We start from the raw sequence: 27,944 nt of genomic DNA on the forward strand, positions 1-27,944 counted from the left end.
GGGACATTTTTACATATTCCGATATTGCAGATGAGAAGGGGCTGTTTTCATTTCAAAGTATTGTCCAAAAATTTTCATTACCATCCGCAGACTTTTATAAATATCTACAAATAAGACATTACATTTCATCACGAAAAACTCCATATACTGGGAATAAATCATTGTATGGTAATTTCTTTACTAACCCAAGATTAAACACCAGGGGCATATCCAGGGCTTACAGTGCACTTTTGCCTGGTATCGAACGCCCCAGGTGTTGTAAAAAGTGGGAACAGGATTTGGGAAGAGCATTGGGCCCATGCTTTCATTTTGAGTTCCAAGGTATCACATAACATCACTCATTTAGAAGCAGCTAGAACATTTTTATATAGGTGGTACCTAACCCCATTTTAACTCTCAAAAATAAACTCTGATCACCCTAGCGAATGTCGGCATTGTAATAAAAAAGTGGGTACCTTGTTACATATATGGTGGGAATGCGACATAATCCTGCCGTTTTGGCGAGAGGTTCATTTGACCCTGTGCCAAATCACAGGCTACCCTTTCCCTTGGGGTCCAGAAGTAGCTCTTTTGCACCTGGGCCTAAGCGAAATTCCAGCTTCAGATATTACAATAGCAGTTCACTTACTTACGGCCGCAAAAACTGCTGCTGCAGCAAAATGGAAATGCACAGGAATACCTGAAATTCAACCTCTTTCTAAATAAAATTGACATTAACCATTATATGGAGAGGTCTATAGCACTAGCCACCAATCGCCTATCACAATTTATGATTTCCTGGGCTAAGTGGCTTAATTTTAGGTACCAATAGCAGCACCACAGACCACCTGGTTGCTATCCCTATATATCTTGCTGTGTTTCTTCTGTCTATATTTCTTCTTCCTTTTTTTTTTTCTTCTCTCTCTCCCCCCCCCCCCCCCACCATAATTTTCCTTATTCTAAATACCTGTTTTTCTTTTGTGTTAAATGTGATGCACTAGAGGAAATCTCTAGTAGTATGGAACACAGTACTGTTTGATTACTTTATAATGTATAAGTGTTATACTTAGAGGGGTTATCCAGGAAAAAAAATTATATTATATTATATTATATTTATATATATATATATATATATATATATATATCTATATATATATCTCAACTGGCTCCAGAAAGTTAAACAGATTTGTAAATTACTTCTATTAAAAAATCTTAATCCTTTCAGTACATATGAGCCTCTGAAGTTAAGGTTGTTCTTTTCTGTCTAAGTGCTCTCTGATGACACCTGTCTCGGGAAACGCCCAGTTTAGAAGAGGTTTGCTATGGGGGATTTGCTTCTAAGCTGGGCGTTTCCCGAGACAGGTGTCATCAGAGAGCACTTAGACAGAAAAGAACAACCTTAACTTCAGAAGCTCATATGTACTGAAAGGATTAAGATTTTTTTAATAGAAGTAATTTACAAATCTGTTTAACTTTCTGGAGCCAATTGATATATATATAAAAAAAGTTTTTTCCTGGATAACCCCTTTAATAAAATAAAAATAGAGAGTTAAAAAAAAATAAAAAATCTAAATAAAACAGAATGGGGTCCTGGTTTTCCCGGCTACAGGGAGAAGTGGGTAAGCATGTGCTCCAAGCATAGTCATTGGAGTACCAGAAAAACTGGAAGCGCTGTACTCTATACATCCAACGCTCCCATAGAAAATGTCAAACCAGCAATCCAAGCAGTGGCAAGTCATGCCCCGCCCCCAATCTAACACTGTACACAGGGAATAAACATTTAGGAAATAAACCCCTTTAACCAATTCCAATGAGATTTAGCTATCCAATGTAATGGCAAGGCAAAGAGAAGCCTTCAAGAAGCTGAACAATGGCATCCAAGCATGAAACATTATCACAAGAATTCCTTTTCACACTTCACAGGCTGTAATATGTAAGAGGATGAGTCAAATCGGAACAGCTGAAGCATCAAAAAGACGTCTGTCCTGATTTTGATATATGTGAGAAACAAGGCAGCATATAATTATACACTGCCCGTATGGAGAAATCTCAATCTGACATCAAGAGCGCTGTGTCTGAAACAGGAGGACAGTGCACGTGCTGGGCTGGAGATCCTCTACACCAGTGGTCTTCAACCTGCGGACGTCCAGATGCTGCAAAACTACAACTCCCAGCATGCCCGGACAGCCGTTGGCTGTCCGGGCATGCTGGGAGTTGTGGTTTTGCAACATCTGGAGGCACGCAGGTTGAAGAACACTGCTCTACACCTTACTTTCCTTTATTAAAAAAATATAATAATAAGTTTTAAATATTTCTACTGGTTAAAAGGGTTATCCAGGAAAAAACTTTTTTTTATATATCAACTGGCTCCAGAAAGTTAAACAGATTTGTAAATTACTTCTATAAAAAAATCTTAATCCTTTCAGCACTTATGAGCTTCTGAAGTTAAGGTTGTTCTTTTCTGTCTAAGTGCTCTCTGATGACACGCGTCTCAGGAAACGCCCAGTTTTGAAGCAAATCCCCATAGCAAACCTCTTCTAAACTGGGCGTTTCACAAGACACGTGACATCAGAGATTACTTAGACAGAAAAGAACAACCTTAACTTCAGAAGCTCATAAGTACTGAAAGGATTAAGATTTTTTTATAGAAGTAATTTACAAATCTGTTTAACTTTCTGGAGCCAGTTGATATATATAAAAAGTTTTTTCCTGGAATACCCCTTTAAATCATTCTGAAACCCCAATTCAATCCCAAGAACGTAGTCTCTACAAATGCATGGTTGCTGTCCATGGCCACCTCTGCGACACACAATGGAGGGAGGGATACAATTGTAGCAGGAATCAGTTATAATAATATAAGCCTAAATGCTACTGATTGTTCATATTGATCTTATTCACAGAATATATACAAACATGATGACCAATCCCTAAGTACTCAGACGTTTCATTGATACGATTTTACTTAAACAGCTTTTATGGATTTGCTTGGCATAAGTGTTCCCAAGCAATAATTGCAGACAGTCTTGCTACCCATTACATAGAAAGGAAATGATAGAAAAAGCTATAAGTAAATTTCTCTCTATCTGGCTGCATTGAGTGAAACACGTATTAATGGTAGAGGTGGAGAATCCCAGAAATAGCACAAATTATGCACAAAAATTAATGGTCCTGCATACCACCGTAATTTTATGCCTTCTTGCAATATATAGTAACGCGAAACACCAGCTGACCCTATCAGCTTGAAGTAAGTGCTTAAAATATAACTTTTATTATTCCTTTAAATTCCTTTATTTATAGTGTTAATATGATGGTATCTGTAAAGCAATCCTTATTTAAAGCTGCTAAGATACATCAATAACCTATCCGGAGTGCACTGTAGCCAATATGCACATCACAGATCCCAAAATATAGCATCAGAAATACATATTCTCCCAACGTGTTTCTATCGCTTATAGCAGCGACGTCATCAGGGGAGTGTCTTTCGATTATCAGAGGGGAATCAATATAAAATTCTCCAATTTTAAAGGAGGTTTAAAGCAAGCAGCAAACAAAGCAACCTAGCAGTAATTTCACCATATGCATTGCCAGGTCTACATAACAGGACTTCTCCTCCAACCTAGGTCACTGGAATAACCTGCAAGAGAAAATACATACGGTACATATGTTTCTAGAGCCTGCGGAGAGATAGTTGTGCAACAGCACAGCCCCATTATTGATTTTCACTCACATGAGCCCATAAGTGGGCGTTGACCTGCAAAGCAAGAAAACAATACCATTCAGATCCCCTATACCACATGTATGACTAAGGGAAAATTCTTCCTCCTAAGAGGTTACTCACTGTTTGTTGTCCTGTGAATTGTATGATGGCGGCACGCTCCTGCAGTGGCAGAAGGGTTGGCTATGTCTGCCTGACCTGCGCACTGCCGGAGAAGCTCGTCCAGCTTATCTGATAATGTTCAGATATGGCTTCAGCAGTTAACCCTATGTTCCCCCATTATAGTGGGCAGATTATTGTATAAAGGGTGGTCATTTTCTTATGTGTTGCAGCTGTTTCCCGAAATCACTTTATTTGGGCATCTTTAACTGGCATAACTCCATATGGGTATTTTTTACTGGCATAACACCATATGGATATTTATTACCAGCATAACAACAAGTTTTTACGGAATATAAACAATCAATAATCTTTCATTACATGTTCCATAGGTTAATGGCTCCTGGTTGGACTCTAATGGGGAGGGAGGGGTTGATATTGGGGCTACAGATGACTAATGTTCCAATGTACCCTATTAACATGCTCTAAACCTAGGCGGCTTCACCACAAGTGGTGGCCATGTTCAGGTTATTCCAGTGACCTAGGTTGGAGGAGAAGTCCTGTTATGTAGACTTGGCAATGCATATGGTGAAATTACTGCTAGGTTGCTTTGTTTGCTGCTTGCTTTAATCCTCCTTTAAAATTGGAGAATTTTATATTTAGCCCCATTTGATAATTGAAAGACACTCCCCTGATGACATTGCTGCTATAAGCGATAGAAACGTGTTGGGCGAATATGTATCTTTGATGCTATATTTGGGGACCATCGATGTGCATATAGCCTACAGTGCACTCCAGACAGGTTATTGATGTATCTTAGCAGCTTTAAATATGGATTGCTTTACAGATACCATCATATCAACACTATAATTAGACTGAACCTTTTTTTTTTTTTTTTTTTTTTTTTTAAGCTTTTAAAGGAATAATAAAAGTTATATTTTAAGCACCTTCTTCACACTGGTAGGGTCAGCTGGTGTTTCGAGTTAGAATCCCAGAAATAGGATCCCCATCCATTATACTTTCATAACTGGTCTCATAAATAACTGCTTTACCAAAGAAACATTTTGTGGGGTAGAGAAACAAATCTAAGACAAAAGGCAGGATGAGAAAAACTGAAAGTGAACCGTCTGTCACTTTAAAAAAAACATTTGACGTCATTGAGACATGTCAAAAGTTTTGATTAGTCAAGGCCTGAGTGTTCAGATCTCAATTGATCTCAAGGGTGAGAGGGGAGAGAAGCACACAGCTTAGCCCTTTCTGCTCTCTGTCTACAGGACCACGACAGTCCCATAGACTTGCATTACAAGATGATCTCTGTCACGTAGTTTACAGTTGAAAGCGTGCACTTTTCCCAGCTCTACATAGCAATCGTCCGGGGTCTGAACACACTATGACATACTAAAAGTTTTAGTTTAAAAAAAAAAAAAAAAAAAAAAAAAATGAAAACTGTCAACCTGTTCACCCACACTAAACATAATACACTGGGTATAGTGTGGGTGAACAGGAGTCCAACGAGGGGTCACTTACTTAAATATGTCCCCCCCAAAAATTCTCTGCTGAATTCAGTGAATTGCGCATAGAGGGCGGGGCTTCACAGGCTAAATTTACATATCCATTATCTACGACTCCACTTCACTAGGATGTGGAGTCACTGACAATGAATATGTCCCCTGTGCACGATTCACTGAATTCAGCAGAGGATCTTCTGGGGGACATATCTCAGGACCTACTGAATATATTTAAGTAAGAGACCCCTGTTGGACTCCTGTTCACCCACACTATGCTCAAATAACGAGTTTAGTGTGAGTGAACAGTACAGAGTTTAGTGTGAGTGAACAGTACAGAGTTTAGTGCGAGTGAACAGTACAGAGTTTAGTGCGAGTGAACAGTACAGAGTTTAGTGTGAGTGAACAGTACAGAGTTTAGTGTGAGTGAACAGTACAGAGTTTAGTGTGAGTGAACAGTACAGAGTTTAGTGTGAGTGAACAGTACAGAGTTTAGTGCGAGTGAACAGTACAGAGTTTAGTGCGAGTGAACAGTACAGAGTTTAGTGCGAGTGAACAGTACAGAGTTTAGTGCGAGTGAACAGTACAGAGTTTAGTGTGAGTGAACAGTACCGAGTTTAGTGTGAGTGAACAGTACAGAGTTTAGTGTGAGTGAACAGTACAGAGTTTAGTGCGAGTGAACAGTAGAGTTTAGTGCGAGTGAACAGTACCGAGTTTAGTGCGAGTGAACAGTACAGAGTTTAGTGCGAGTGAACAGTACAGAGTTTAGTGCGAGTGAACAGTACAGAGTTTAGTGTGAGTGAACAGTACCGAGTTTAGTGTGAGTGAACAGTACCGAGTTTAGTGTGAGTGAACAGTACCGAGTTTAGTGTGAGTGAACAGTACAGAGTTTAGTGCGAGTGAACAGTACAGAGTTTAGTGCGAGTGAACAGTACCGAGTTTAGTGCGAGTGAACAGTACCGAGTTTAGTGTGAGTGAACAGTACCGAGTTTAGTGTGAGTGAACAGTACCGAGTTTAGTGTGAGTGAACAGTACAGAGTTTAGTGCGAGTGAACAGTACAGAGTTTAGTGCGAGTGAACAGTACAGAGTTTAGTGCGAGTGAACAGTACAGAGTTTAGTGCGAGTGAACAGTACAGAGTTTAGTGTGAGTGAACAGTACCGAGTTTAGTGTGAGTGAACAGTACCGAGTTTAGTGTGAGTGAACAGTACAGAGTTTAGTGCGAGTGAACAGTACCGAGTTTAGTGTGAGTGAACAGTACCGAGTTTAGTGTGAGTGAACAGTACCGAGTTTAGTGTGAGTGAACAGTACAGAGTTTAGTGCGAGTGAACAGTACAGAGTTTAGTGCGAGTGAACAGTACAGAGTTTAGTGCGAGTGAACAGTACAGAGTTTAGTGCGAGTGAACAGTACAGAGTTTAGTGCGAGTGAACAGTACAGAGTTTAGTGTGAGTGAACAGTACCGAGTTTAGTGTGAGTGAACAGTACCGAGTTTAGTGTGAGTGAACAGTACAGAGTTTAGTGCGAGTGAACAGTACAGAGTTTAGTGCGAGTGAACAGTACCGAGTTTAGTGCGAGTGAACAGTACCGAGTTTAGTGTGAGTGAACAGTACCGAGTTTAGTGTGAGTGAACAGTACCGAGTTTAGTGTGAGTGAACAGTACAGAGTTTAGTGCGAGTGAACAGTACAGAGTTTAGTGCGAGTGAACAGTACAGAGTTTAGTGCGAGTGAACAGTACAGAGTTTAGTGCGAGTGAACAGTACAGAGTTTAGTGTGAGTGAACAGTACCGAGTTTAGTGTGAGTGAACAGTACCGAGTTTAGTGTGAGTGAACAGTACAGAGTTTAGTGCGAGTGAACAGTACAGAGTTTAGTGCGAGTGAACAGTACCGAGTTTAGTGTGAGTGAACAGTACCGAGTTTAGTGTGAGTGAACAGTACCGAGTTTAGTGTGAGTGAACAGTACAGAGTTTAGTGTGAGTGAACAGTACAGAGTTTAGTGTGAGTGAACAGTACAGAGTTTAGTGTGAGTGAACAGTACCGAGTTTAGTGTGAGTGAACAGTACCGAGTTTAGTGTGAGTGAACAGTACCGAGTTTAGTGTGAGTGAACAGTACCGAGTTTAGTGTGAGTGAACAGTACCGAGTTTAGTGTGAGTGAACAGTACCGAGTTTAGTGTGAGTGAACAGTACCGAGTTTAGTGTGAGTGAACAGTACCGAGTTTAGTGTGAGTGAACAGTACCGAGTTTAGTGTGAGTGAACAGTACCGAGTTTAGTGTGAGTGAACAGGCTGACAATTTTCCTTTAATGATAATGCCCAATGAAGTAATGGAAAGAACAGAAAAATAATACTAAATGCTTACATCTCTGAGAGATTCCTGTGCAAGCGAGCGGAAAGACAAAATAACCCCAATTATGGTCATCCTCTTCAAGACACTGTCTACAGCTGTAACAAAAAAAAGGAGAATACAAAATTAAGCCCGGCTGGAGAAAGCAAACCGACACCTGAAAGGGATATACTGCACAAGAGATAACATTTAACATGTGTAACATTTACATAAACAAATCAGAAAGGGTTAATGGTAAGGCCCCAATATCAAAAAGTTAGATTTGTCATGAACGTAATGAGGTTTTTAAAGTGGTTCATAATGGGATTTTCCTGAAACTTCACTAAAATCACTTGTAGTTTTCATGCTTTTCCTGTATTTTTTCCCCTCCTTAAGTCACTACTGCCCCTCTGATGTATTAAAAACTGACATTTATATAATTGATCACATGAGATTTCAATATAGTTGAGTTAAAGGAAAACGGTCCTCCCGTTCACCCACACTAAAGTTATAGAGCGGGTGAACAGGAGACCGAAGCGAGGTCTCTGACTAATATACATACCTTCAGTCCGGTGCCCGATCCCTCTGATGATCAACTTCTATCTGCGCTCAATTGTCCACAGGAGGCGGGCCCGCCGGCTGGATTCGAATATTCAAGGTCACGTGAGCGCTTAGTACGCAAAAACATTCATGTGACCAGCGACCATGAATATTCAAATCCAGCCGGTGGGGCCACCTCCAGCAATTCAGTGCAGATAGAAGAGGAGAGGATCGTCAGAGGGAGTGGGGGTCGGACTGCAGGTATGTATATTAGTCAGAGACCCCGCATCGGTCTCCTGTTCACCCGCACTATAACCCGGTGTATTGGGTTTAGTGTGGGTGAACATGATGACCGTTTTCCTTTAATGGGAGAAACCCACAGTTGTATTCTCAAGATAACAGACAGAGCTGCGGCTTTAAAATAACTCAACAAAGCTCTAAAACGATGTGCATGATAACTAAAGCATGCAAACTATACGCATTTGTTTCTATTTACTTTTTTCCCCCAAACTTTTTAACAGAGATAAAAACATAATTAAACATAAATACACCCTTAGGGTATCTTAACACATTATGGATCAGTTGCAGAAAATGTGCAGGTTTTCTGCACCAAAACAAAGCAGTAGCAGCAAATCTGCAGCCTGTCCTAAAGGCTAAGTCTACCTTTGCAAACAATGTTTATTCTCATAATGGATAAAAAATAGAGCAACTTTGCAAAAGGTCTTTATTGAATATATTCTATTCAGGCCATGTGTCTCCAAGGTATAAGACAGCAAATGTACCTACCGTGTTTCTCCGAAAATAAGACCGGGTCTTATATTAATTTTAGTCACAAAAAACACACTAGGGCTTATTTTCAGGGTAAGGCTTATTTATTTATGGGGGGCTGCAGGAGTGTGGAGGATGGGGGGCTGTAGCAGTGTGGAGGATGCCGCACCCCCCCTTCTTCCACACTGCCACAGCCCCCCATCCTCCCACAGCCCCCATCCTCCACACTGCTATACAGCCCCCCATCCTCCACACTCCCGCAGCCCTCCATCCTACACACTCCCGCAGCCCCCCCATCCTACACACTCCCGCAGCCCCCCCATCCTACACACTCCCGCAGCCCCCCCATCCTACACACTCCCGCAGCCTCCCCATCCTACACACTCCCGCAGCCCCCCCATCCTACACACTCCCGCAGCCCCCCCATCCTACACACTCCCGCAGCCCCCCCATCCTACACACTCCCGCAGCCCCCCATCCTACACACTCCTGCAGCCCCCCCATCCTACACACTCCTGAAGCCCCCCCATCCTACACACTCCCGCAGCCCCCACATCCTACACACTTCTGCAGCCCCCCCATCCTGCACACTCCCGCAGCCCCCCCATCCTACACACTCCCGCAGCCCCCCCATCCTACACACTCCCGCAGCCCCCCCCATCTTCCCCCTCCCCCCGTTGTCCTCCACACTCCTACAGTGCCCCCCACCCCTCTGCCATAATAAACCAGCACTTCCCCACCTTCACACCGTCCGCAACTGAAGCTGCAGCTCTCGGCGGCGGCGGGATCTCCTTCTGCTGCTTACCGGTAGCAGCCGGGGCAGGGACATGTCCGTGACGTCGGGCGTGCATACGTGCAGACATTTTAAAGCGACAGCGTCACTGCCCCAGCAGCCCACCCCCAATAATCCAGCTAGCGCTTATTTTCGGGGTAGGGTGTATTTTCAGGGAAACAGGGGCAGTTTATAAGGTTTCTTGCCTGTTACCATGAAGACACAGGGAGCTGTAGAAAGAAAGTGGTAAGTAAAGCTGCTTAATTTATCTGTGCATGTTTGGACAACCACTTTAAAGTGAAAAACGTATAAAGTTAATAAACTGAACATAAAGTTGTGACCATAAGGACACATTTTTCCTGCGACTTCCAACACAAAACCACTGTCACCTGAAATGACTGTACACAGGAGTGTCACTTTTTGTTACTTAACTTCCGCCTACCTGGTCATTAAAGGGGGTACTCTGCCCCTAGACATCTGATTCCCTATACAAAGGATCTCCCAGCTGCACCGGCATTTGTTTAGAGCGTTGGATGCAGCTCCGGAGGCTTGTGATGTAACGACCACACACCCTCAATGCAAGTCTATGGGAGGGGGCTTGGCATTCATCACGACCCCTCCCATAGACTTGCATTGAGAGGGCGTGGCCGTGAGGTCACGAGTGGGGCGTGACTGTGACATTGCGAGCCCTCAGCCGACACCGCCATTCATCCGGCACAAAGTGAAGTTCGCTCTGTGCACCGGGTGTCTAGGGTGCCACAGAAGAGATCACATTAAGTGATGTTGCAAATGTCACTGTTTCACCCCAAGTCACTGCAAATTTGAACACAAAAAGCACCAAAAAGAATAAAGCTATTCTGGAAAACGTAAGAGACAGTACTAATAACCCAAGCAAACAACACTGGGTTCGCTCCTCTTTGGTGATGGTGACTTACAGGAAAGTCTTTTGAAAAGTGCAGCCATTTGTTCAGGTTTGTCAAAACTTGTCCTCATTTGTGTTAACACCTCAACATTTTCCACCACAAGTTTCTGCAAAGTAAAAAGAAGAAATGGGTAAATGCATTTGTTCACCAAATACAACCTAAAAAAAACTAGATTTTTGATGCAATTTAGAATAATGTATAACGCAGACAACCTAACCATCACTGAGTATTTACTAGGTTATCTGAACAAATTGCAGCTTATTGTATTTTATTTACTGTTAATTTAAATAGGTTTTCGGGGGATTTACTGATGGGCCTGTCTTTAGAGTATCAATATCAATTCTCTGACAGTCTAAGGCTCGGCAGATCAGATATTGTTGGCCTATTCTAAAGATAATGAAAAAGTCCCAGAACAAGCCTTTAATGATTTTTTTCCTGTTAATTTAGGTGATATTTTCTACCTGCAAGAAACGTATGCAGTCAGTTTGCTGTTAAATATGTACCGTATTTTTCGTCATATAAGACGCACCTAATTTTATAGGATAAAAATCTAGAAAATAAAGATTCTGAACCAAATACAATGTAAAGTATAGGACAGTGATCTTCAACCTGCGGACCTTCAGATGTTGCAAAACTACAACTCCCAGCATGCCCGGACAGCCGTTGGCTGTCCGGGCATGCTGGGAGTTGTAGTTTTGCAACATCTGGAGGTCCGCAGGTTGAAGACCACTGGTATAAGAGGTAGTACTCACGTGTCCCCGCTGCTCCGGACCCGTCACCACTCGTGCCGCTGCCCTGGATGTCGCCCGTCGCTCCGGAACGTCTCTGCTGCCGGGTATCCTCGCTCTCCGTCGCTGCCATGACGTCGCCATGCACGCCGCTCCTATTGGATGACGTGACGGCGTGCGCGACGACATGATGGCGACGAAGGAGAGCGCCGGTCATGCAGGGGATCCCGGCACAGAGCAGACACCGAGGAGGCAGGTAAGGTCTCTTCCGGTCTCCTGTAAGCTGTTGGGGATGCCGCGTTTTCACTGCGGCGTCCCGAACCCTCTGACTGAACAGTCGAGTTAGAGTTATTTTCGCTTCAGACGCGGCGGTCAGCTTTGATTGCCGTGTCTGAAGGGTTAATACAGGGCATCACTGCGATCGGTTATGTCCTGTACTAGCCGCGGGTCCCGGCTGTTGATGTCCGCAGAGACCGCCGTGATAGTTGTGTATTCGCCGTATAAGACGCACTAACTCCCCTCCCCACAGTTTTGGGGAAGAAAAAGTGCGTCTTATATGGCGAAAAATACAGTAATTGTCTCATGATCTCGAACCTTGAAAATCAAGTACACTTTGTACCATATACTTTCTATTATTGCAGACGATGCAGCCTAAACACTCAATGGCCTTTCAATCAGTTCCAAGTTAACCCAATCTGCCACCTTAGGGCCCTATTACACAGGGTGAATGATATGTAAACAATATATGGTCAGGGATATTCAGGCTATCTTGACCTGTCAAAAAAATCTTCGTCCAGCAGGTGATAGCAGCATTGTTTGTGCAGTCCTACCCACATTTTATCAAACCTCAAGCCTCCAAAAAAAAAAAGCAATCTGATTGGTTGCTAAGGGCAGCTGGTCAACTTTTCCTCTGCAGAAGTTTAGATAAATCTCCCTCCATGTAGGCTCTATAAGCGAGCGCTGATCTAGGAGACAGGTGCTCTTTTCAATGCGGTTTGGGCCATGTAAGGTTATGTTCACACTCCAGACTTTCTGCATGGAATTCCACATGAAAATTCTGCATGAATTTAAAGCCAATACATTTCAATAGGATTCTGCTGTCCCATTCACACAGCAGAATTTCTGCTGAAGGAATTCCATTGAAATGGATGGACAATTTATTTCTGCAGAATTTCTGTGCAGAATTCCGTGCAGATATTCTAATAGCCTAATAGTACCCTGAATTAAAAATTGCCTGCAAAAGTAGTCTTGGGACTCTATTACAGGACAGTATCGCCCGTGAAATAGGGCCAGAGATTGGCTGATGAACAGATGATTGGGTCTTTTTAATCAATATTAAAAAATAAAAATAAAATCAGCTGTCAATAGCTCATCTCCCCATCTAATCCAGCGATCGCTTGTGTGGCCCCCCACAAAGGCCCTGTAAACAATTGTGTTCAGGCCATCTAATATGGCCCTCAAAGTCCTTATACAAAGGCAAATGTTTTGTGCAGCCATTCAAATTATTATTAGCCACACATCGCGCGGTGTAAACTGGCTAAAAATTATTAATCTGAATGGCTGCACAATTGATTGAGATTTGTGAAGGCTCAGCAAACAAATGCCGATCAACATCATCAGCATCAATTTTCTGCCTCCTGTCAACCATTGTAAAAGAGCCTTTATCTGTGTAAGACTGTACTTAAAATCTATATTAACATAACCATGTCGTCCAAACCTACTCCTGTGCACGTACAAAAAAAAAAAAAAAAAAAAAAAAAAAAAAATGAAAAGCAGCTTATAAAATTTACAAGTAAAAAAAAAAAAAAAAAAGCAGCAACATTTTCCACCTCTCAACACGTCTGTGGAATGACCTTTGCTTGCTCGTCATGCATATAAAGCCAGACAGACAGATTGACAGGTTGAAAGCAGACAAAATGCCTACAGGTAGAAGGAAAGGCACTTATACTGGATTATAGACTCTTCAGATGATAGATACTTTATGCAGAAATAAATAGGTGCACAGGAGGAAAAAAAAGAGAAATGTTGCCCAAAATGACAGCATCTTGGCCCTAGTCCTAGACTTTATATAATTCTAGTTATACCAGCGCTTCCGATTGCTTTATTGCCTAAATGTTGCTGCCAGGTATTCTTATGGATCCCTGTTAACCCTAATATGTGTAGAAAACTAAAAAATCAATACCAGCGCTGTATGGTTATATTGATATAAATAATTTATTAGCGAGATAAAACTGGATAATAAATTAGGGTGTTACTATATAATGACCATGGTATTAGCTCCATACATTTTGTTTTTATAGTGACTGATGGGAATCATCTGAAGTAGAGATGAGCGAACTTACAGTAAATTCGATTCGTCACGAACTTCTCGGCTCGGCAGTTGATAACTTTTCCTGCATAAATTAGTTCAGCTTTCAGGTGCTCCGGTGGGCTGGAAAAGGTGGATATAGTCCTAAGAGACTCTTTCCTAGGAATGTATCCACCTTTTCCAGCCCACCGGAGCACCTGAAAGCTGAACTAATTTATGCAGGAAAAGTCATCAACTGCCGAGCCGAGAAGTTCGTGACGAATCGAATTTACTGTAAGGTCGCTCATCTCTAATCTGAAGTATTGAACATCTGTGTCTATAACCGTCTCTCATCATATAGTAATACCCTTATTTATTATTCACTTTTATCTCACTAATAAATTATTTATATCAATATCTGACCCATACAGCGCTGGTACAGTGGTCCCTCAACATACAATGGTAATCCGTTCCAAACGGTGTGCAACCTGCGGACGGCCAGATGTCGCAAAACTACAACACCCAGCATGCCCAGACAGCCGTTGGCTGTCCGGGCATGCTGGGTGTTGTAGTTTTGCAACATCTGGAGGTCCGTAGGTTGTAGACCACTGTTAGAGGAAGTTTTACTCACCTGTCCCTGCCGCTCAGGACGTCACCGCTGCCGTGCCCGGGATGTCGCCGTCCATCGTTGTCGCCGTGTCCCCGGGGTGTCCCCGACACTCCAGCAAGGCCTCCGCTTCCCCGGCATCCTCGCTCTCTGTCGCCGCCATCACGTCCCTACGAAAGCCGCTCCTATTGGATGACGGGACGGCGTGCGCAGCGACGTGATAACGACGATGGAGAGTGCCGACGATGCAGAGGATCCCGAAGAGGACGCGCCGGAGCCCCGAGGACAGGTAAGAGACCATCACCAGAGCTCACAGGGCACCGTAAACGTCTATCCGGTGGCAGCTGAAGAAGTCAGCGCTGCCGGATAGCCGTTTATGCGATGGCCCCGACATACAAAAGCATCATATGTTGATGCTGCCTTCAACATGCGATGGCCTCTGAGAGGCCATCGTATGTTGAAATGATCGTATGTCGGGGCCATCGTAGGTCGAGGGGTCACTGTATTTATTTATTCAGTCCTGGACTTTGGTGAAGAGTAAAAGAGTAAAGAAATATAATCAACTTAAAGATTACATGAGAAATACTTTAAAGTGTCCCTGTCACTTTAAAAAACTTTTAACATGTCACACAAACGTTTTCAGCAGGTGGGATGTGGGTGTTCAGACCTCCGCTGATCATAAGACTGCAGGAGATAAGCTCCATTTTTTTAAGTGACAGGGACACATTTAGATTTAAAACTAGGCTAGGGAACAAATATAAGGAAGAACCCATGAGCAAAGCATAATGGCCCCCACTGTTAAGCTTTTTAAGGATATGTTTATTCATAGCGGGAAACAAATTCGCTGCAAGTTTTGCTAACAATAACTTCAAAAGGTCCCTAGAAAATTTGCAATAGTGGCAGATTTGCAGATTACAGGCAAACACATTAAAATGAACGGTAGTGAAACTGGTCAGCGAATATTCCAAGCTACGAGTTACACACATGTGACCATACCCTTTAGGGTCTATTCACACGTACAGTATTCTGCGCAATTTCATGCGCAGGATTTGAAGCTGTGTTTAGTCATTTAGTTTACATTTGAATCTGCAGCATAAAATCCTGCGCATAAAATCTGCACAGAATACTGTACGTGTGAATAGACCAGAATTTGCTTTAAAAAAATAAAAAAATGCTGATGAGGCACTTACCTAGCCCTGTTCTCCCACATCTCCCTTTCCCCTGTCTTCTTCCTACTTCCCAGACAAGCACTTAGAGCAGGACCTGCCTGCTAAGCCAATCACTGGCTTCAAGGTGGGACGGTCATGTACAGAGCATTTGTCTCGGAAGACTGGAAGAAGAAATATCAGGGCACAGCACAGAGCCGCATGGGAGCTGCAGGGGACCGTGGCTAAGTGTGCATGCCTTTTTTTATTTTTTTGCTGGGTTGCAGGGTCCCAGCATTCAGATCCTTAGGATAGGCGATACGGTTTTCTATACTAGAGTACTCCTTTACAAGGAGCCAAACATTGAATTGCCGCCTGCCAAAAGGTTGCACTGGAAAGCAATCCATCTTTACTATCTGCATATGAGCAAATATGCTAACACTTCTTGTCACAGTGAATCTAGCAGAAGTTTTATGAAGGAACATAGGCGAGTACATTAAATAAGTGACGTAGGCTTGGCTGAGTTGGGTAACTTAAGGGACGGCAGCTTTGTATTTGTATACATGAGCAAGTTGTATTCTGGTGTCTGGATCTGCACACAACAAGCTAAATTTAATACATCAAATGAAAGCTTTCCATTATGTACGGAATTCATGAAAACAGGAGACTATCTACATTCAGGACAAGCCTATTTAGAGTTAAATCCTTACAGCAATATCGATCTGTAGGTCTACAATAAAATACCTTGAGTTCGGCCACTTGGGAAGAAATGTGCCACATTAGACTTTCACTGAGAAACTTCATGCCATAGGGTCCTAGCAGCTCGGAGAGGGCTCTCATTTCTGTGGAATTATCAGAACAGAATGTTTAGGGTCAGAATATACAACTTCAGCAACCACAAATGCTTGAACAAATAGTTTGGGATAGCAAAAAATGCTTACTGTTAAAAAAAAAAGTGCTAAATGTAAAGTACACAGTTTATAAAAAGACACATAAAAATTGTTTAGGCATGGTCAGGGAGGCAGACATATTCCTGGATATCCGGTCTGTGATATAGTAGACTAGAAGGAATAAACAAACATGTCCTCTACTGCCCTCTGCTCGCCATGTTAAAAAGGATGAAAAGCTCAATGGGGGTGGAGTGACTATGACCAAATGTAGTTCTGTGAAAATGCTGTATAGGTTTAGGGCAGAGATGGAACTTTACTACATACAGCTCAAAACTGTGGCATTAATTTGTGCTGTGCACCAAGACTCCCGACTCACACAGCAGGCTGATTGACAAGCCAGGAGCCTGCACAGTGCCCTGTTGTCCCGCATACACTTTCCGTATTTTGTCTCTGCACAGAGACACACAGGCAATAGCCGCAGGGTCGGTATATTTTCACCCAACCCAAAAATATACAAGTTTTTTAACCAATGAATATTACAAAAATACATATAATGTTATAGTCTACAAAATATACAAAGTTTTTTTTTTGCAAAGGACAGGTATGCTTTAAGAATCTACACCTAAATTTGCTGAAGTAGGTCCCACTTTAACCCCTTAACGGCCACGGGCGTAAATGTACGTCCTGGTTTGGCCGTACTTCGCACACCAGGACGTACATTTACGTCCTGTGTATGACCGTGAGCATCGGAGCAGTGGTCGTGTCATACACGGCAGGTTCCAGCTGCTATCAGCAGCCGGGGACCCGCCGGTAAAGGCCGACAACCGCGATTGCGCGGATGTCCGCCATTAACCCCTCAGATGCAGTGATCTGTACAGATCACTGTATCTGCAGCAATGCACATGATAAAATAGATGATTGGATCGCCTGCAGCCGCGATCCAATCATGTCTAATGGCGGACAGAGGTCCCCTCACCTGCCTCCATCCGTCTCCCGGTGTCTCCTGCTCTGGTCTGAGATCGAGCAGACCAGAGCAGAAGATAACCGATAACACTGATCAGTGCTATGTCCTATGCATAGCACTGAACAGTATTAGCAATCAAATGATTGCTATAGATAGTCCCCTATGGGGACATAAAAAGTGTAAAAAAAAAAAAAAAAGTTGGAAAATGTTAAAAAAAAAAAGTGAAAAATCCCCTCCCCCCCAATAAAAATAGTCAGTTTTTCCGATTTTACCTCCAAAAAAGCGTAACATTTTTTTTTTTTTAAGAAACACATTTGGTATCACCACGTGCGTAAATGTCCAAACTATCAAAATATAATGTTAATGTTCCCGTACGGTGAACGGCGTAAACCTAAAAAATTTTAAAAAGTCCAAAAATGCTGCTTTTTTGTCACATTTTATTAAAAAACAAATTCATAAAAAATTATATAAAAGTTTTATATATGCAAAAGTGGTATTGATAAAAAGTACAGAAGACGGCACAAAAAATGAGCCCCCATACCGTCCTATACATGGAAAAATGAAAAAGTTATAGGTGGTCAAAATAAGGCGATTTTAGATTACTGATTTTGAACAAAGTTTTAGATTTTTTTTAAGGGGTACAAAAATATAAAAGTATCTAGCCATGGGTATCATTTTAATCGTATTGACCCACAGAATAAAGAACACGTCATGTTTACCGTAAATTGTACAGTGTGAAAACGAAACTCTCCAAAATGTGCAAAATTGTGGTTTTCATTTCCTCCCTAAAAAAATATTTTTTTGGTTCGCCGTATATTTGATGGTAAAATGTGAGGTTTCATTACAAAGTACAATTGGTCACGTAAAAAACAAGCCCTTATATGGGAGGAAAAAAACGAAAATGCAAAAATAAAATTGGCCTGGCCCTTAAGGTGAAAATGGGCTTGGTCTTTAAGGGGTTAAGCCAACCCCCTTCCTGTAAAGCCATACCCCATTCTAATTAAAGGGGTACTCCGCCCCAGCATTTGAAAATTTTGAACACTTGGAGCGGGCAGCGGGGGTCATGACGCCACGGCCACGCCCCCTCAATGCAAGTCTATGGGAGGGGGCATGGCCTCAGCCATGCTCCCTCCCATAGACTTGCATTGAGGGGCGTGGCGTGACATCATGAGAGGCGGGGTCGTGATGTCCCAGCTACGGGAACCCCGTGATCAGACATCTTATCCCCTATACTTTGGATAGGGGATAAGATGTCTAGGGGCGGAATACCCCTTTAAGCCACACATCCTTGTCAAGATGAAAAAGGCATCAAGTAGATGATCTGCCAATATATGTTAATATAGCTTTACAATGACCCAATAACCACAATATTGTTACTGGTCAATGGCACATGTAAGACCCATGTGTAAAAGCAGTAATTGTAGAGAGAGAGGCCAAATAAGGTGAACTTTTTAATGGATAATTTTCTTTGAAGAAGCTTCACATCTGCATTTTTCTATTCACATAATATTATTTTCCATTTAAGCCCAATGTTCATGATATTGGAGGCACTAGCTGTCAACTAATTCTCCAACCTATTCTACTCACCAGATATGTCCGAGTATTCCTCAGCATTGAAGGTTAGTTCATTTTCCGTGGGCAGATTTACAAAGGCTTTCATTGCTGGAAAATAAGCTATATGACCATTGCTAACTTGCCTTAATAGTGTTTCCAAATACCTAAGAATAAAATAAGATCAGATTATAAGAAGTGAACAAGCTGTGTCTAGGTCATTTATTCATAGGAATAATGTGTGACATATCAAAAGCAAGAAAAGAAGATATAAGGGACAGCTGGAAAGGAGCAGAACTAGACTAGGCATCTCCTAGAGGTTTTCCCAAAATGATAACTTATCACTTCTCTTGTGGAAAGGTGATAAGTAACTGATCAAACTGCTCCGACCCCAATGATCATGAGAACGGGGAGGTCCAATGTCCCCCAAGTGAATGAATTAGCAGTGAACGTGTGCAGCCGACACCCAATTTACTAGTTCTACGAATATCGAAATTGAGTACAATGCTTGGCTATCTTCAGAAGTCCCAGAGCAAGTGAATGGAGCTGCAGCCAAGCATGCCTGCTACTGCTTCTTCACTTAGGGGACAAGGGACCATCATGAATAAGATACTTATCCCTGTGGAGAGGTAATACGTTTTAATCTTGGGGAAAACCCCTTTAAAGGGTAACGGACAGCTGGTTCATCCACACTTAAACCAATACACAGGGTTATAGTGCGGGTGACCCTGAGTAAAATGATGTCTTATTCACAAAATCTGTCCACACGTTTCTGATTTCCAGGCTGTTAATTGTATGCAAATATGTCTCTTTGCGCAATGGAGGCGGGTGCTGGCTTTCCGAGCTCCCATATGCCGCCATCTTCTGCTTATGCATAAATTTTCACTGTCATGTTTTAAAGACATAAGAACCTGTGCCCATGTAAACGCTCTTATAGAATAGCAGAGTGCTCTCATGGGACATAAAGAGCAATGAGGAGAAAGCTGCGTCAGCACTCCAGGGCCATATTTGCATACTAGCAATGGAGCCCGTAACTCAAAAAGGGCTGGACAGATTTTTGTAAGTAATACATCATTTTACTCAGGTTCACCAGCACTACAGCCCTGTGTATTGGGTTTAGTGCAGGTGAACCAGCTGTCAGTTTCCCTTTAAGCCACTTGGCATACATGTGAGGTAGCCATTAGCTAAATGCTACACCAGCAACATACATGCTTACACGGCTGAGTTTATTTTATTGAGAAGATGGGAATAAACCCATATAACACCTCTCAAGGCAGTGGTCTTTCATCCGTTTGAACGATGGATTAGGCATGTAAAATACATTATGCTCCTTTCTTGTGACATCTGCTGTTGTAAGATATTTGGGAAAACCTTCACAGAGGAGACTGTTGGACAAACCACAAAAACAGGCAGGCTCGGATGACTTTCATCTCAAGTCATAACTGCATAGATAGGTCTTTTCCTCATCCGCACCGATACACAGACGCTCAGCATGGCCAAGTGTGCTTGTGTTCTCAATGGAGTAAGGGGTGAAACTGCTGCTACAGTCCTTTGGCGGCAGCTCATCAAAGAACAAAAGATTTGGGCAGTCAAACAGGCCTCATCCTTCTCTCTGGGGCAAAATCTGCCTCAATACATGCTAGATATTAAGCAGCTATTGTGGCATTCAATGGGTTCTGCCAACACTGAACTAGAGTGTATGGCTAGTCTTAAACTTAAAAATATCTGAGGCATTAACATAATATATTAATCATAAAAGTTATATTGTTTCCTTTCATCTAAATCATTTTCTGAAATAAAACAGTATTTCTAAAAAGTAGCCTAATTTTGCACAAGTGGTGTACTGAAGTGTAATGAAAAAAATAAATAAAAAAAGTGTGCTAGCACCATATTTTTCCCATGCCATACAACCACTTAATAAATTTGGTGCACATACATCTTGCCATCACACAAATTATACATGGTGGTAAAATCTTTCACCTACACTACCCTTAATAAATTCCCCCTATTGTCCTGGAAAGGCTGCACTTTAGTATTAATTTGGCACTGCTGAGGAGGTTGTACAGCACTGTGGGATTTGTTTGGTACTGCTGGGAAAGTATGTTGTGCCGCACTGTGAAATTTGTTTGGCACTGCTAGTTATACTGTGGTATTTGGTGCTGTATGGTGGTATTTGGTTGGCACTGGTTTGCTTGCGAGGCCTTGTCATTACCATGATGACCAAGTAGATAAAGTCTGAGAAGTCATTACCGACAACCGGAACCACCATTTTCTTTTTTGAGATAGTAGTGCACCCCATGCTTACTGGGCCCCTGTGCAGCCGTGCAGGTTGTCTTTCACTGTGGCTCTTCAGATGTTGCAAAACTACAACTCCCAGCATGCCCAGACAGCAAACGGCTGGGTAACATCTGGAGGGCCACAGTTTGGACATCGCTGCCTTAAAGGGGTATTCCGGGCAAAAAAATGTATCCCCTATCCAAAGGATAGGAGATAAGATGTCTGATCGCGGGGGCCCCGCTGCGATCTCCCTGCAGCACCCGCATTCTATGCGGGGACTGCGTCTCTAGTTTCGGAAACCTCCAGGTTTCCGGGACTGGGGACCTGATGTCACGCCACCTCCCCTCCATTCATGTCTGTGGGAGGGGGCGTGACGGCCATCACGCCCCCTCCCATAGACATGAATGGAGGGGGCGTGACATGACATCAAGTCCCCAGTCCCGGAAACCTAAAGGTTTCCGAAACTGGAGACTCAGCACCCGCATAGAATGTGGGTGCTACAGGGAGATCGTGTGGGGTCTCAGCAGCGGGCCCCCCCGCAATCAGACACCTTATCCCCTATCCTTTGGATAGGGGATAAAATATTTTTGCCCGGAATACCCCTTTAAGCAATACAGTATTTCTTAAGGATAAGGCTTTTGTTCTTTATACAGCACATCCATAAGGAGTTACCTGTACGCGCAGACTCATTTCTTATCAAGCTAGTCAAATCTCACTTTTTAACCTTTTTTTTTTATATATCTAATGAAACATAAAGTCAGACTGAAGAGAATCTTTCATGGCAAGTACTTACCAATTAGTGTACAGACTGGTGATTGTTGGCTCTCCATGGCTGTCAAGATGTTGTGTTTGTTGAAGCAGAACATTGTTGAAAACCCTTGTGATGTCAATCTGCACATAGTTTTCTATTGACTGAAGCACCGTCATGTAGGCCCTTACACTAGTTAATAACTCAGAGGGCTTTGCAATCTCTTGTGTGGCCTGATTGTACATGGTCATTCCCACAATAGATCTGTATGGGGGGGAAATAAAGGAATATGAGCTAAATCTCTGAATGCCAAAATACTTCTTCTGTAGCTTGGCATCTGACTAACAAAGTGGTTCTGAATGACATCGCTAATGTGATCAAACACGTGTCTAGGTCCCGAATACCTAGTTGGTACTAACATAACTTATTTTAGCTGCTTTTTAATTTGTATATTTTTTTTATTTTTATAATATTTGTGGTTGGTTGCAATATGAACAATCAAGACTGAATGTTCAGTAATAAGGAACAGGCACATAGACCAGTGTTTTCCCAACTGTGTGTCCCAAGCTGTTGCAAAAGTACAACTCCCAGCATGCCAGGACAGCCTTCGGCTGTCCGGGCATGCTAGGAGTTGTACTTTTGCAACAGCTGGAGAAACAATGTTTGGAAAACACTGACAGACCATACCATAGAATTTTTTTTTCCAATAGCTAGAAAAAAAAGATACACAGTGGTCCCTCAACATACGATGGTAATCCGTTCCAAAAGAACCATCGTTTGTTGAAACCATCGTGTGTTGAGGGATCCGTGCAATGTAAAGTATAGGATGTTATACTCACCTGTCCCCGCCGCCCTGGATGTCGCCCTCCATCGCTGTTGCAGCATCCCGGGGTGTCCCTGACGCTCCAGACGTCTCTGCTTCCCCGGGATCCTCACTCTCCTGATGACGATGATGGAGAGAGCCCGCGATGCAGGGAATCCCGAAGAGGACCCTCCGGAGCCCCGAGGACAGGTAAGAGACCATCACCGGAGCTTACGGGGCACCGTAAACGGCTATCCAGCAGAAGCTGAAGAAGTCTGCGCTGCCGGATAGCCGTTTATGCGATGGCCCCGACATACAAAAGCATTGTATGTTGATGCTGCCTTCAACATGCGATGGCCTCTGAGAGGCCATCGCATGTTGAAATTATTGTATGTCGGGGGATCACTGTACAGTGTCTAACGTGTTATAATTACAAAAAAGGGGCAGAAGCGCTTAGCTCAACACTGAACTGCTAGAAAGTCTACGATACTAAGGGTGCATTCACACCACGTTTTTGCTATACAGTTCCCGTATTTGGTTTCAAGTTCAAAACCGTACAGATCCGTATAGCAAACCGTATGCATTGACTTAACATTGTAAACTGTATGTCAAACGCATCATCCAGTTTAATCCGTTTTGCGTCTTATACGGTTATACGGTTTTGTTCGTTTTTTTACCTGTACCCAAAACCGTAGTCTACCACGTTTTTTGGTCCGGGTGAAAAACCGTATTAAACTGTACACTTTAAAAAAAAAAAAAAAATTTTTTAAACATGGTAGTCAATGGGAACCGTATGTGCGTACGGTTCCATCTGGTTTTCACCATACGATTTTTGACTTTGCACAGTTTTTTTTCTTGGAATTTCAATCAAACAAGTGAAACTTTATTCAAAATCGAGTGAAAAGTTAAAAACTAATACTTTTTTTAAATAAAAAAAAAAACATATGCAACCGGACATCATTTGTAAACACATTTTGATACAGTTTAGTCCGGTATGGAGGAATCAGTTTTTCACATCCCCAGAACCGGAAGCACTGCACAGCAGGAACTGGAGGTCTGTGTTACTGGTCAGCACGAGAGTGAGTAACGTAAATGTGGCTTTTTATTTATTTGTAATAAAAGCACCCTTTGTCTGCCTTGTGTACCCCTTTAACTCCATATCATGCTCGATAACACTTCTTACAAGAGATATTCATCTTGTTACTAATGTGGTTGTTTTTTTGTGCACTGGAGGCGGCTGCTGCTGTTTGTGCAATGTTTTCTCCCATCTGATGGCCCCACCCCTTCTGCTAATAAACCCGCCCCCTTCAGACATGCTGAGGAAGTGGGAATGAAGGGGAGTTATGAAGGGGGCGGGAGAACGCATTGTACATACAGCAGCCGCCTCCAGTACACAAGAAAAAAAACTACCACATTAGTAACAAGATGAATATCTCCTGCAAGAACGGTTAGAAACAGGGTCACGCGCACTATCTACCTGTATATTCCGTTTTGACTTATGTGATGGAGGAAGCTGAAGAAATACAAGTGGTTACTTCATGTCTCCCCGCCAGACTAAATGGCTTTACAAAGTAATATTCCCTTAATATTATGACAGTGTATTTTGTCCATGCAAGAACAGTGAGCTTAAAGGGGTACTACTTTTTTTTTAAAGAACTGGAGCTAGAAAGTTAAACAGAAGTGTTAATTACTTCTATTAAAAAATCTTAATCCTTTCAGTACTTTTTAGCAGCTGTTTGCTACAGAGGAAAATCTTTATTTTTTTTTATTTTTTTGTGTTATCCACAGTGCTCTCTGCTGACACCTGATGCCCGTATCAGGAACTGTCCAGAGCAGGAGAAAATCCCCATAGCAAACCTATGCTGCTCTGGACAGTTCCTGACACGGACAACACAAAAAAGAAATTAAAAAAGTTAAGAATTTCCTCTGTAGCATACAGCTGCTAATAAGTACCAAAAGGATTAAGATTTTTTTTAATAGAAGTAATTTACAAATCTGTTTAACTTTCTGGCACCAGTTTATTTAAAAAAAACAAACAAACAGTTTTCCCCCGGAGTACCCCTTTAAGTCTGTTCCAGTGTTTCCCAACCAGGGTGCCTCCAGCTGTTGCAAAACTACAACTCCCAGCATGCCCGGGCATGCTGGGGGTTGTAGTTTTGCAACAGCTGGAGGCACAGTGGTTGGGAAACACTGGTCTGTTCAATGAAAGCTTTTTCTTTCACCTTCATTGCCGCTCACATTAGAAGTGAGCCATTCTGTTCTAAGCCTCAAGCATCTTCCTGCCCCCTATATAACAGACGACAGATAACCTCTGAATTCCTCACACACCATTTTACCTCATTAAAATACTTTCCTATTTTTTTGGACATGACACATCTGATGCATCTGCAATTCTACTTTTTGGGAAGTTAATAAAATAAACTGAACTTCATACCAGGTGTCTGACACTTACTTGGTGAAGCGGATTTCCAAGTGCGAGGTCAGATATTCTCTTGGAGTGAATGTATGTTCCCATACAACCATATTAGGGGCATAGTTAATAGAGAAGCAGAGTTCCGAAAGTGCAGTATGTAGCTTATCCAAACTGTAGGGGGCAAAAGGAAATATAAAAATTAATTAAAAGAAAAAGAAACAAAACAAATAAAAGACAATCATAGAAAATAAAACTGTGACAAGTCATTATCGTTTCCACACAAAAGCTAGGGTTACATCCCATTTGGTTTCTATATATATGGTATGTACTGGGAAAGTCTCCCTACGTAAACATCTAACATACTATAGGTTGCCATAATAGCTATAACTAGCTGATCAGTGGGGGTCAGACTGCTGAGACCCTACATATCACGAGAATGAATGTCAATGTGGCTGTGCACTTGCTCGACCACCACTCCATTCATTCATTCTCTATGGGACTGCTATGTTCAGAAATCCCAAAGACAGTGAATAGAGCAATGGTTAAAGGGGTACTCCCGTGGAAAACTTTTTTTTTTTTTTTTAAATCAACTGGTTCCAGAAAGTTAAACAGATTTGTAAATTACTTCTATTAAAAAATCTTAATCCTTCCAATACTTTTTAGGGGCTATAAACTACAAAGGAAATGCTTATCTTTTTTTGATTTCTCTGATGTCATGACCACAGTGCTCTCTGCTGACCTCTGCTGTCCATTTTAGGAACTGTCCAGAGCAGCATATGTTTGCTATGGGGAGTTTCTCCTACTCTGGACAGTTCCTAAAATGGACAGCAGAGGTCAGCAGAGAGCCCTGTGGTCGTGACATCAGAGAAATCCAAAAAGATAAGCATTTCCCCTGTAGTATATAGCCATTAAAAAGTAGTGTAAGGATTAAGATTTTTTTTTATAGAAGTAATTTACAAATCTGTTTAACTTTCTGGCACCAGTTTATTTATTTATTTTTTAAGTTTTCCACAGGAGTACCCCTTTAAGCATGGAGGGGCCAACTGACCTCCAATCTTGGGATCGGTGGGGGTGTTCGCCGTCAGACCGCCACGATCAGCAACTTTAAATCTTCAGATAACCCCTTGTTATATGCCCCCCTGTGCACAAACAAAAACAAACTGCCTAATCACCTCCCTTGCTCCTATCACTGTGAAGTCTTTCGGTCCTTGCTCCAGTCCTTTTCTCCCCCTTCAGATGAAGTTCCATGCCCGGTCAGCTGATCACAGAGCTAAGCAGGCAGTCCTTGCTGGCACAGAACGTCACTGGAAGTAGGGAGAAGAGGACCGCAACACACAAGGCAATAATTGATGGCAGCAGAAATGGGGGAGCAGGGGAGGTGAGTATGCAGGCCTTTTTTATTTTTTTACTGCATAGGGAGGCATGTATTTCTTTCCCATGAAATGCCTAGTAAGAGTGTCCTTTTGGCGTATGTTTAGTTGGTACACATCTGCACAGCTTTGCTTCATGAAAAGTCTTGTAAATAGTAATCACTTATTTTTATTTTTTTAAACAAATGCATTGGGGAAAAAATTTAATCATACATAGATTGGATTGCTTCAGCTGTATACATCTGGGGCATATGGTTGACAGTGTGAGCCTAGAATAATAAAATGTAATAGCTAAACATTAGAACACACTCTAGATACAGATTTATAAACGCAGCCCCTCTGCATTGAGAAACTATAGAGCCATGAAACATATTCGCATAACGACTCTTACTTTGTAACCACCAGTCTATTTTTTCTCATGCTTTCAACCCCGGGTTTTTCTCGCTCAGGTTCTCCTTTCTTTCCGGTCTGCTTTTTCGACTTTTTGTTCACTGCTTGACTGATTGTTTTGGCACAGTGTTTTGGCAGTAGCTACAGTTGAATAATGAACAAAAATAAATATATAAATCAATCCTTGGAACCCGAGCATCTCATAATAATAAGATCTACTCAGGTGGGCATTCTAAGCAGCCAAAGTGAAGCAAGTAACAAGATACACTTCTGGGACAAAATAAGATAGAAACTGGTATAAAAAGAAAAATGGACTTTTCAATGCAATAATAAATATATTCTAATAACCACTGATTTATAGAAGAAAAAAAAAGAAAAAAAACAACTGCCTCTGGGTTGATACTTTTTAGGTTATCTTTAATAGCAGCAGAGAAAAAATAAAATAAAAACACATCTCCGCCTATATGTGGCAGCTATCCCCTTCACAGTTCTATTGTGCTCCTTCTGGACAAAGAGAATAAAGGGGTTTTCTAGGATTAGAAAAACAGTTTCTTTTTTGCAAACCCATTGCCACATCTCTCTACAGGTTGTGTGTGGTACTACATCTTGCTTCCATTCACTTCAATGGATCTGAGCTGTAACACCACAGACAAACCTAGTAGAAAAGTCAATTTTTGTTCTCAATTTTTGCATCTAAAAAAAGCTAATTTTTTTTACTCACCGTAAAAGCTCTTTCTCATAGCCTTCATTGAGGGAAACCTATACTGATGGGTATATGCTCTTGCCACTAGGAGGCGCCGACACTAGGAAAAAAAAGTCGGCACCTCCCTGGCAGGATATACCCGCCCACTGGAAGTGAGGTAATCAGTTATGTAACAAACGAGTGGGAGAAGCCAACAAAGAAATATGTCCGAAGGACCCCAGAAAGATTCCCGGACAAAAGCGGTGTCCCCAATGAAGGCTATGATAAAGAGATTTTACGGTGAGTACAAAAAATCTGCTCCCGGAAGATCCCCGGCCATGGAGATTGACTAGGACGCCAAGGAAGGGACCGTCCTTCACAGAGACTCTAAACCCACGGTCCTGATAGAGAGACAAGAAAGGTCGACCAAAAAGCTAGACGAGCCGGAACCATCCCGGCTTGTCTAGCT

At 42.2% G+C, this 27,944-nt stretch overlaps 1 protein-coding gene across 8 annotated transcripts in view; it reads right to left on the reverse strand.

Moving 5' to 3' along the window:
- The window catches only part of NCKAP1 (NCK associated protein 1), a 181,883-nt gene that overhangs the window by 17,406 nt on the left and 136,533 nt on the right, over nt 1-27,944 (reverse strand). For all 8 annotated transcript variants that reach the window (XM_056536108.1, XM_056536107.1, XM_056536106.1 and 5 more), the window contains 7 exons: nt 26,795-26,934; nt 25,073-25,204; nt 21,864-22,082; nt 18,830-18,960; nt 16,133-16,230; nt 10,634-10,727; nt 7,655-7,737 (listed from right to left, as the gene is read on the reverse strand). In XM_056536108.1, the coding sequence (XP_056392083.1) occupies nt 7,655-7,737; nt 10,634-10,727; nt 16,133-16,230; nt 18,830-18,960; nt 21,864-22,082; nt 25,073-25,204; nt 26,795-26,934 (897 nt within the window). The remainder of the gene's footprint in view (nt 1-7,654; nt 7,738-10,633; nt 10,728-16,132; nt 16,231-18,829; nt 18,961-21,863; nt 22,083-25,072; nt 25,205-26,794; nt 26,935-27,944) is intronic.

Source organism: Hyla sarda, chromosome 8 (assembly GCF_029499605.1).
Source record: "Hyla sarda isolate aHylSar1 chromosome 8, aHylSar1.hap1, whole genome shotgun sequence".
Lineage (NCBI taxonomy): Eukaryota > Metazoa > Chordata > Amphibia > Anura > Hylidae > Hyla > Hyla sarda.